This window comes from Aythya marila, assembly GCF_965140915.1.
Source record: "Aythya marila genome assembly, chromosome: 10".
NCBI lineage: Eukaryota > Metazoa > Chordata > Aves > Anseriformes > Anatidae > Aythya > Aythya marila.
In genome coordinates this window covers 15,229,259-15,241,336 of record NC_139051.1, presented here as the reverse complement: position 1 = coordinate 15,241,336, position 12,078 = coordinate 15,229,259, and the positions used below count along the sequence as shown (strand labels likewise).

The following is a 12,078-nucleotide window of genomic DNA, read 5'->3' as shown; positions in this document are numbered from 1 at the left end:
ATTTAGTACTTAAGAACACACAATGTAAAAGATACCAGGATTATCAGATCTCTCTCTAGTTGATTTTTCCCCAAATGAAAGCTAACGTACTTCTCACTCAGGTTTGCTGGACTGCAGGCACAGTGTCCTAAGATGGTGCAGATTTCCCATTTGATATGTACCAGAAGTTATTAATGTTAAAAATCTCATTTTCTGTTACTCTTGTTATTACATAAGGAACTTACGTGATTCTTCAGAAAATCTTAGGAAAAATAGTTTTCAAATTATTGTAGACAAACAGCTTAACGGGGTTTTTCTTTCTTGCATACATGTATAAATCATTATCTTCTCAGGCCAATTTAACACTACAGAATGTTTTCTTAGAAGTTTATTTTGTGGTAATACACTCTTGTAAATGTACTACTAAAAAGACGGGTTAGCATGATTGGTTTAATCACTATCTTTATCACAATTGGTTGATCACTATCTTTAAATCGTGAATTTTAGGTGAAACTGCTGTAGCTGTAAAAACATTACACCTACTTTCTAATAGAAGGCAGCTGCTCCCCTTATTAATCAACACGAAGTTTTATTTCAGGAACAGAAGGAAGATACATTATACAGTGTAGACAGGACACATACCCAACTACATCGCCACTCAGCCCAAGAGAATCTTTTCTAAAAGTTCTTGTGGACTACGAAGATGCACAGAACCATGCTTCGAGTCCTAAGATGCAAAAGTCTTTGCATCACTTCTCTGAAGAACTAGCCTTAATTTAAGCCCAACAAAAAAAAAAAAAAAAAAAAACTTTTACTGGGCACTCAAGTCTTCTTCACTGACTTGAGAGAAATAAACTATTTCTCAGCTATCTGTGATTTCAATTACTTACCTCTGCTTTCAAGTGCAGCAAGTTTGCTCTTTACAGGTGGAAGAATTGGAAAGACTTGAGATATCTGGAAATATCTTTAATTCTCCCATTTATTAAACAGCAAGATGTTTGTGTGTAATGAAAGCAGGTAAATAAATGACTAGGATATCAGAAAACCTTGAAGTTATCAGCAGCAATCTGAACACGCCGCCTGATGTCTCACTCATTAGTGAAGCATCACGCAGCACCTTCAGGAAGGCTGTGAACACTTCGCAGTCCCTGTTGATAACTTCCACCAGAAGTGTAGCACTAGGACTACAGACCGAGGAGCACCTGAGTATTTGTTTAATCATACCCTTGTCCCACTCATTTCCCCATTTATAGCAGCACAGCGATGCACAGAGCGACACAGCACACTGGACAGGGACCTGACCCATATCCTGATCTAGCTCACCCTCCAGTTCCACAGTTCTGCCAGCACAAATATGGCAAATGAATGCTGAGCGTTACCCAACCAGCACATGGGGTATTTTCTTGCTTAGAACATAATATGCATGAAATTTTAGGAACACTAAACCAACGAGGCTAGGAGGAACAAAGTAACCCAGCAACACAAGAGGAATAAATGGGGCCGCTCGTGTGCTGGTTTTGGAGAAGAGGCCCACACAAAGCAAATTCACATTTCAGTGCCTGAGTCCAATCCTGAGAAGAACAGTAGTGACAGGTACAAGTCAGTTGCATTTGCTTCTGTTACAAAAATAAATAAATAAATAAAGTAAGCAGGTAACCCATGGAAGTCCCAGAAATGAGGGAAAATGCCAAAGGGCCAGGATGTCAGCTGGAAGTGCCAGGGCAGGTTCTATGAAAGAGCCCTCTAAGCTGGTATTAAATCCTCCTTTCTGCAAGAAGCAGGAGGAAGAAATGCAGCTCCATGGCTAGGAGCAAATTTCTCAATGGAAAATATGTTTTGAAGCCAGTAGGATAAAAATATCCACATTACTTTGGAAGTGATCCACATTTTGGTAACAACGCACCAAGTCCAAGCAGAAATTAGCTCTCCAGAAGCAACTCAGATCATTCTCATAGTCCTAAAGTTTAAGATTTAGAAAGTTTCAACTTTGACAATTTTCAAAGATTCAAAGCTCCTGTCAGTCCCACGACATTCCCACCACCTTCACACCTCAAGTTCTACAAGGCAGTAATAGAAAAAGGGTAAAAATCACTAGAGAATCACTTGGAACTGCAGATCAGAAATCTTACATTGAAGACCTACTTTGCTCCCCATCACCACCCTGTGACGATCTTACCACAGAATTATGTACCCTCAATCTCTCATATATCCTTAATCAAGCGATTATATAAAAAGTTTTGCGTGTTATGAACAAGTGCTGCTGTCATGTTTTGGTACTTCCTTTCAGTAAAAAGGCTGGGGTTTAGTATACAATTTTACATTACTTTTTCTTGGTGGTATCATCCCTTCAATTAGTTCTGGTGCACAACTTTCTCCTAATTCCCACCCTGGTGCCTCCCTGGCTGCTCGTTCTTGTCCCACAGTGCAGAAAACATCTTAAGAGGGTTACGCGGAAAAATAGGATTAGCAAAGTTTCCTCCTGCTGCCTCTCCTCTTTCTTGTAGCGTTATTTTTAGCCCAGGTCAGGTCACTGCTGTGACTCACGCGCAGCATGACCTCATTTACAGTTAAGCCTGCACATAAGGAAATGGTCACTGCAAGGAACAGGGCTGCAGCTGAGCTAATGCTTCCTCAGCAACCCAGGAGCTGAGCTAATGAAGACACAGTAGTTTTCTGTGGAGGAATATGCAACAGATCACACATGTAAGAAAATTCTTTTCTTGCAATTACCAAATTCCTCAAAGTTACAGGAACAATCCCAAGGTGCAGCTGAGAGATTCTCCAGGCTGGATTTCGGGAAGAGCACTGTAACGTTATGTTTTCTACATTGTATGAGCTTTGGAGAAAGGCTTGGTTGCAACCTAATGCCTTACAGTATCATAACAAAATGGATTTCACCAAATATCTTTCCAAGGCACCCTAACCAGCCTCACCTTCAGCTGTCATTGACGAAACCAACGGGTATGACAACAATTTCCAGAAACCATCAGCTTTTCCTTCGCAGCAGCAGGTGGCACAACAGGACAGCACCAAGCAGAATGTCACCGCACTCCACTCGGTGCAAGGTACACGTTGTGCCAGAGTATGAGAGTGCAGGGCTTCAGACCAGCAGAATTTTTTAGAAACAGCATTGTTGCTCTGGAATACTCTCAAGTGAGAAAGACAGGACTTCTTACGAAGGTCTGAACTGGACCTCACAAGCTCCAGGTTCAGCTACTAGCCCCCAGAGTCTGTTTTATGTTTCACATGCACTGTTTTCCATTACTCAGCTGCAGCAGCACAGGAACCCTACTTTTGCTCTCCTCCCAGATAGCTAAGTCATCTCATTCACCACATGTGTACCAAACAACAAGCACAACCAAATCCCCAGCTTCACTCAGTCACTTGTAACCCCTGAGGGGAGTCTACACGGTCCTCTGCAGTGGGACACAAAAACCTGAGTAAGCACCAGTCAGGAGTCTATTGAGAACTCCAGTCATGGTTAGCTGGGTGCTGTAACAACTGCATCGCTGTTAGGAGAGGCACAGTGCAACAGCTTAGGCTTGATGCTATTCTAACATCACCTCCAAGGCTTTGTACTGATTTGGAGCATTAAGTTAGAGGCTTGAGGCACAAAAGCAGGAGCCACATGGAAAGGGTCTACAGGAAGGCTTAGGTTTTGAGAAAAACAAAAGGTTCAGGTTCTATATTTTGACACTGAAGCAAATGTTCTGTAACATTCTTTGCATCATGGCATCTTCCCACTTTACTCACACAAAGATGTCGTCTTTTGGCATGATATGATTTAAACCTTCATCCATTTGGAAGATTTTGTGGAATCGATGATTATACACATCTGTCACCACCATCTAGAACAGCAAGTGATATATGCGAAGAGATTATAATAAATATTTACATTAACTTAGGCAAACTAAATTTGAGCAACAGTTTATTCATTCTTGTGATTTTTCAGCATATCTATCATCAGTACTCTGCTTTCTGTAACAGCACCAGCAGCTAATCAGCTGTATTCATTAAGGTGGATCAGAAAAACAAAGCAAGCAACAGATTGATTTTACAGAGGTATCAAGGAGATGCAGTTCCTACAGCTGCTAATCAGGCTGGTAGAAACAACACAAATCTCAACACCAGAGTGACAACGGGCTATGATTTTAAGCAGAGATCACTCACATCTGTAATTAACTGACACAAAATGAAGTGCTACGCTAGCATCCTGAAAACAGTCCCCATCACCTATGAAATCGTTCACTTTATAAAAAGCTCACCTGATCCCTTTGTTACCAAAAGGATGTCCAACAGGAGGTGGACCCAAAACAGACTGAGCATCTCACATTACTAAGAAACTACACTATCAGAAATGCTGGAGTGAGTAGAATACACAGACAATTTTATTTTTATTTTATTTTACAGTTAAAAACTTCATTCAAACTTCTAATGGAATAACGACAGAACCATATGATTCAACTTTTTAGCCATTTAAAAGCTAAGATACCAAAATACTTCCAGAAGAAAAAAACATTTATCTAAATCATTATGTTTGAATTTTTCCTTACATTTTCTGCAGGAACCCCAGAAATTTTGGAGAGTGATTCACACAGATCTGAGATGGCCCCCATCATTGGCACCACGACCCGGTACTAGAAACAAAGATAACATCATGCTTACACAAGGCAGAATAAACCCATGTAAGGCAGCGAGCAAGACAATGGATATAAAACTTCGAATTTGTAGGAGTTCTGCTGAAGTTAAGGTCACAGACGCACATATTAAGGTTTTTGGGATTTCAGCTCTACCTTACAAAGCCAGGATTTGGAGGGAACAAAAGAGCCTTAAACAGCTGGTCTCCTGCTTTGATAAGGCTCACTTGTAGCATACACGCACACACATAAATACAAAACAAAAAGCACACACGACAACCTGCTGAGTAGATAACCCTGCTGGGTTATTTTATGTGTTTAAAAAAAATCCTATAGCCATTCTCCCCTGATTTTGAAATGCAGGATGGCAAACTCATGTGTACTGCATATGAGGATGGATCTGCCTGAGCAGATCAGATGACTCAAGCTTGCAGTTGACTGGAAACATCATCTGCACCAAGTGTAGCTTACTTCTTTCAAAAGCTCTGTTCTGGACATACTCTCAGAGCTCACCCAGCAGAGCACACACGGGGCACTACATGGCACTGGGGCTGGTGAGGATGTAGTTTAATCTTCCTCATAGCAGCCTATGTGATGCCATGCTGTGAATTTGTTTCTAAAACAATGCTGATATCACACTGATGTTTTAGCCACTGCTGAGCAGTGGCAAGGCTGTCTCTCTCTCCCCACTCTGCCCTCGCAGCAGATAGGCTGGGAGTGGGCAAGAAGCCAGGAGGGGACGCAGCCAGGACAGCTGTCCCCAACTGGCCAAAGGGCTATTCCACACCTACAACCTGATGCTCAGCAAAAATAATTGTGTTGGAGACAGAAGGGGTGACTTGGGCACTGTTTCACTTGTGGGAGGTGGTGAGTGATTTCCTTGGTGTTATTTGTGTCATCATCCCCACTTCCCCTTCATTTATTAAACTGTGCTTTTGTCCTTCCTATTCTTCTCCCTTCCCATTCAGGGGCGGATGTGGGGAGTGAGGTGCTGTGTGGGTGTTTGGCTGCTGGCCAGGGTCTGTACACCACTCATGGAGCTACAAAAAGTAAGAGTGGCACAGTTGAAGAAACCCTTCACCCTGTACGGCAGAAAGATCTTGCAAGTCTGTAGGGAAGTGCCCTACCTCAGATGCTAAACTTTGGATAAAAACACTCCTCCCAAGACAGCTATATGACCTTTTACAACAGCTAGCTGATGTTGTGCAAGCAGAAATATGCATGAATGCAAAGATTTCAACTTGATTTAGCAGGGCATCTTTTCTTCATCAAGGAATCGGTACTGTATGTTTTAGAGAAGGACTCAAAGGCACAGTAGTACTTATAGACAGGCACATGTTTAGAGAATCGTGTGGAATACACTTGCCTTGACTAAAAGGAACTACGTATCTTGATTATTCACTGGGATCCTCTCAGTTATGCTATGTGCATATTCAGCTGTGGCCATCACAGGCTCTCGGCACAACCCTCATGGTGTCACACACCAGAGGTGGAAGGAAGTGGTGCGTACCTCTGGCTTCTCAACTGGGAGACCACAAAATGCAAATAACTGCTTACAGGGAGACTGCAGGTGGGATGTGGAACAGGCACATGGCCAGTTCATCTAGAAGAGCTCCAATTACTGAAAGTTAGGTTTATCTTAATTCAAAGTAGAATTTATCCTTTCAACCTCTATGCCACCAGTAATCTTGGTCAGCTTCTCAATGAATCCCCTCCTCTGTTCTTTCCCTTTATAAAGCCTCAGTGACGAGTGCAGCTGTCCTTGATTTCACAGTTGTACAAAAAGCAGGATGAAAATTCATTGCTAATTCAGCCTACTGCATCTACCAGTCCCCTCTCTGCCAAAATACCAGGGTATATACAAATCACTAATTTTAATGCACAACACATACAAATATTGAAGGTTACTTCAGGTATGTGTGCACTCACCAACAGGCCTATTTGAAAAAAAGGAGAAAAAACTTTAGTCTACCCTGGAAAAGAGCAGGCTTTAAAAGCAAACAAGTCTTTTTTTTTTTTTTTTTTTTTTTTTTTTGCAAAAGAGGTTGTTTTTTTCAGTTGTTTGAAACTGCAAGGCCTTACTCAGAGAAGTTTCACCTTTACGTTTTCCCAGGCACGTTTTACACGAGGTAAACATGATGATGTAAACATATTACTGCCTTCAGAGAACAGCATATCACAAATAACCTCATCACAAGAAAAATTAAGCGACTTTAGCTGACCCATGACCTTGGTCTCATGAATGGAGTTTTTACAAAGCCTTTTGATTTCACACGTTTAAATCCCAGCTTTTACAATTAAAAAAGGCCATCCCACCCAACTCAAAAGCAGACGATGTCTTTTAGGTTATTTGAAGTGTCTCAACTTTAAAACTTAAGAGAAAGAGACTGAGATTAAAAAGAAATTCAGGTGTTACTCATGCCTCACCTGGACAGGTCTGCGCTGTGGGTCTGCGTATACCAGGGTGACTTCCATGAGACGATCTCTCCTCAAAGGCAGTGGAAGGGTCAGGTAACAGAAGGGATCAAAGGTCACAGAAACTTTAGAGCACTTGGGACAAACAAGTGTCGATTTGAAGAGACCATGAAAAATATCCACAATGATAGAATCATTCCTCAGCCGATGGTTCTCCCAGGCCTCTTTTGCTACCACCTGTAAAAAATAAATAAATATTTCTCAACAACACTTCCAAGGCTCTGCAAGCACAGGGATCAAAGAACATTCAGAAAGTTCATACTGACAGATACAGATAAATTTCACAGACAGGGCGGTGGGGGGGCCTACCCTCTTTCCAGCCTAACACACACAGATTTTTCTCGGTGAAACTAAGGCCTTGTGTTAAGTGTAATTCATCATAGCCAAGTCACTTGGTCAGCATTGCTTTGATGCAAGCAAAGCCAGAAGCATGAAGGGAAGCAAGTGGACAGCGACAGGGTTACACGCTGCTCCTCAGAACAGAAAGCTGCTAACTCTACCCCAGGAGGAATGGATTGATGTCCCCTGCTTTTAAAGGCAGCTGCGTTTACAGCTTCCAATAAAATAGAGAGTTTTTCTTCATGGAAGGGCCTATTGCTTGACAACAAAGTATAAAAGAAGGCAATTAAAACCCCTTGAAGACTTTCACAATACTATTTAAAAAATTCCTCGTGTAAGGACAACAAGTAGCTATCATTTGTCTATTCGTGTGATTAGAGGCTCATCTTAACGTGAGATTTTTAGGTTCCAGTACAATATTGTATTTTTCATAGCACATCTTCACTTTATCAAATGAAGTAAGTGCCATACACACCCCCTCCAAAGTTACTGCCAGTAACCAGGATGCTGAGATGAGAATAGAGGAATTAGCTCCAATAATTGCAGCAACACAGAAACATGGCGGAAAAATTTGTGCACCTCCTACACCAAGAGAAATGGAACTACCTAAATAACATGAAGGCATGCTGGGCACCCTCTTCATCCCACAACTATCACCATTTCTTGGAGGGAAAAAAAGACTAAATATACTTCTTGTGTTGTTGCTACATGCACTGTATTACACATGAAAAGGCAAAAACCATTATACTATTGGCAGCTAAGAGAAAAAAAAACAAATATTCACACAGACTTCCTAAAAATACTTTTTTTACCTGGCTTTTAACAGCTCCTAAAGCCTTACCCCACCCTAACAATACACTTACTCTGGACTCTGCATTTCTCAGTATGCTGCAGCTGTTTGTACCAGGGCAAGAGTTAAAAGCCTGATCAGGAGAAGGCAATTTCACTTAGGGAAAGACATTCCACTATTGTGTGTCTCATTTTAATGTGAGCGTGGTGTTTGGCAACTTCAGAGAAACAAAGAGGTGTTTGCAGAATGCTCACGTACCAGTGCTGACAGAAGATAGAGAAAAAGGCAGGAAAAAAAATAAACATGAGATTTTTCAGGACCTTGTCAGGAAAACGGCATAAGAGAATTTTTCTGTATTTATGTACAGTGGGTAACTGGAGCCCAACAGCGTAAAGTTGCTTTTACATCAGTGCACCTACTCCCACAACACCAGAAAGGAGGAAAAATCAAGTCAAGCCTCTGCAGGAGAGGCAGGTAGTTCACCAGCTGTTAGGTGATCAAGATCCACAGCAGTACCAAGTTACAGTGAATCAACTCCGCACAAAACTAAGTTCTCTCTTTGTTTGCCTGGTGATTTCCAACACCTTGTTCAACCCAGGTTAGCAGCCGATGGCTTACATTCACCTAGAGGCCACAAGGGAGCACACCTGAGAAGTACGGCCTCTCAGTTCTTTTTGTCTGGCACGCTGCTGTCTACCAGAACACTGCTTACAACCCCGTGCCCAGGGCACTTATCCTGGCACTTTCTTGAGAGCCACCTAGGCGCCACTGAAAATCCTGTTCCACCTAATGCCACATGTAAATACGACTGCTTGCACAGTGTTTCCCTTGAATTGATGCAAAAGCTGCTGCCCAAACTACCTGGAGGAAGCTACCTGGAGGAAGACAGCGGGCCTGCGTAGTCAAGAGACAAGATTATGGTAATAACTGCAATCTTACATTTAGCTGCTATGTCACAAGATCAATTTCCTTCCTTCCCACTGCAGAATTGTGTCAGAATGGTACGGTGAGCACATCTGCCTGTCTGTCAGGAAGGACACTGGTGTTCTGCCATAACACAGAGCAACAGCTCCATGCTGCAAGGTGTCATGAAGAACTGTACGGGCCACAGAGCATGGCAGGGTTCTCCCCTCCCAGGTACACTAGTAGGGAAGGTGCTTGTGCAGTCTGTGGACAAGAAGGCCACCACGTGTCACAAAACCCAGTTAGGCTCCCTCAGAAGCATTGGACGCTCAGGTAAAGGGCACCATACCGAATCAGGTCTGCCATTAGCATCCTTCAGCTCCAAGTAGGGCTTCTTCTTCACTCTATTCAAATCCTCATGCAAACCATCCAGAAGAAAAGCCAACAGCTCCTGGGAATCTTGCTGCTGGTATCCTGAAAACTGAGGAGCAAACCGGCCAACCTGTGTCTGAAACACGATGCAAGAGTTAGGGGGGGGGGGGATATAAGCTGTGTGTAAAACAAAGTGGAATAAAAACACATTCTAGATTTTGCAGGAATCAAACCTATGCTACCTTATATTAGTAGCAGACCCCAATGAGCTGGATGCTAACAGAACAGAGGGTGCTAAGATAATATTCCGAACTATTTTCTATTATATCCCTCACCACTTGAGAGAGAAGAATGCATTTAGTGCTGTAACTGGAAATCTAGATTATCAATGTTAATTTAGGAACCTGCAAACAACCAGCACACAACACTTACCTGCCTGATGCATTTCTTACTTTTAATTTCTTACAGAAGCCTACAGATTCCACAATGCAGACTTGCTATACGACAGTAGCTTGAAGAAGTTGGACTGCAAGATTGGAGATGCTTGTAGAAGATGCTTGTGAGCTAACACAACTGGCTTAGAATTCAGATTGAAATCAGTAGTCACCAGTAGCCTCTAGCTATTCTTAAAAATTTTAAATAAAAAAAAAAAAAAGAGCTATGAAGCTCTAATACATAACAGCCTGGGCAACAAAAGCCAGGAACAGCACACCCAAATACATCCTCTGCTTCTTCATGCAGCACAACACTGCCCTTTAGTGTTCCTGCTTCTAGAAACAACAGCTTTTCCTGTGGCATCCCTTTCAACAATTAGCTGAAGGAGCGGTCTGTCCAAGTGACCAACAGAAGTTTTCTCATGAACACACAGCATCCAACGTGCTTCCAGAGTTACACTTAGAACATTTTAACCACTCAAGATGACAACTGCAACAGAACCCAAACTGAAGGGCTGAGACAAACAGTCATTTATCTGCAACAATATTACGAAGTCACAAGCAATACTGCTCTATGAAGTAAAAACTAATGCTTATTCCAGTCTTAAATAAGAACAACCTACATTAAGACACTTTTATTGATGTCTACTACTGATTCTGCATATTTCTTCTGAACAGAAGATTACAGAACAACTTTAATAGTGGTAGATGTTGTGCGACCAACTCTAAGTCACGGATATTAAAGACCATCTTGTTGATGCATAATGACCTACAGCTCTACAGAGAACAATTTCTATAGTCCCTAAGACTTTTGCTCCAGGTCACAAAAGCATTTACCCTCAACTTCGAGACGGCAAGAGGGTGTACATTTACATTAAGATCTGCTCATTGCTTATTTTGTGCATTCAGGACATTATTCTCAGATTACTAAAACTGCACTTACAGAGGCAAACTCTTAATGTACCTTGGATGCTTTCATTACATCGTTGTGCAGCACAGCATCTTCACATTATATTTAGAACAAAAGCCTTTTTATCCTATGGGTGGAGTGTATACAAATGCTGCATTCCAGTATTTTAGCTGAAAGCAGCTCTTTATGATGAAAGATTAAGAACATTGAACCAATAAATAATGTGGCAGACAAGGAAACGTATTTTACTTTCTACTTTAAAAATTCCAGTTTTTAGATTTATGACTTGTACACCTCTTTTCACTACTTAAAATCACAGCTGGCAATTCACATTACCTTGCCTTGGTTTGTGGCAAAGATCGTGTTGATACATTTGAAAACAACTCTCAGGTTAAAAAGTCATTTACTAAGTAAGGCACTTAACATTAAAAACAGTAGCCAATTCCAGGTTAAGTTCCTTCTTTCTAACCTGAAAAGCAGTTAATTAAAACATGAAATAACACTGAAGCAGTTCTGTTGTTACTGCTTTCGGGACACCAGAATTTGTGGAAGGCACGTTATCTTGTTTCTTCTGTCAAAGACTTATGCTACAAGAACACAGAGTACTTACTTTAAACATGCGTGGGGCCACGTGAGACTGTCTCCCAGACCAAATCTGTTTTATGAGCTCTGCATAGGCTTCTGCAATTTCTCCTCTCATTCCCAGGGGATTGTTTTGATTTATTTCAGCTTCGTATTTATCTTCCAGGAAATAGTCAGTCAGAGGAGGCGTATTGCTCAGACACTGAAGAAATATTAAGGAAATGAATTTACTGCACAGGACAATAAATCTGCATGACAGCAAAATAACAAACCCAGCTTTCACATGCGAACATGTACTAAGTTATTAACAGATCAGTGAAACGGACTTACAGAGCACATACTTAGGAAAAAAAAAAATCCAAAATCTATGGGAAGAGTGGGATACTGTAATCACTGCAACTCAGAACATTGCTGAAATAAGGAAGTTACCACATGACAGACCACGGCATTCAAAAGACTCATTTCTGAAACGCAGTTTCTCTTTGCAGATGCCTCACTGACTTCTCTTGTTTGCCCACAAGTATAAGCCTTCTCTTTGGAAGACTTTCTCCCAGTTCATCTAGCATAAGGCATATAAGGCTCAAGGCTCCCCGGCCTGTAGCTCCTTGGTTCATCTTCAGAAAGTTATTTAAAACTAACATCATATTTGTTACCTTC

The 12,078-nt window shown here is 41.6% G+C and overlaps 1 protein-coding gene across 2 annotated transcripts in view; it reads right to left on the bottom strand.

The window, feature by feature from the left end:
• Positions 1-12,078, bottom strand: part of USP4 (ubiquitin specific peptidase 4) — a gene marked incomplete at its 5' end in the record, with an annotated part of 44,605 nt that overhangs the window by 18,428 nt on the left and 14,099 nt on the right. For both annotated transcript variants that reach the window (XM_082767930.1, XM_082767931.1), the window contains 5 exons: positions 3,733-3,827; positions 4,533-4,616; positions 7,044-7,268; positions 9,473-9,631; positions 11,450-11,623. In XM_082767930.1, coding sequence (XP_082624056.1) covers positions 3,733-3,827; positions 4,533-4,616; positions 7,044-7,268; positions 9,473-9,631; positions 11,450-11,623 — 737 coding nt within the window. The remainder of the gene's footprint in view (positions 1-3,732; positions 3,828-4,532; positions 4,617-7,043; positions 7,269-9,472; positions 9,632-11,449; positions 11,624-12,078) is intronic.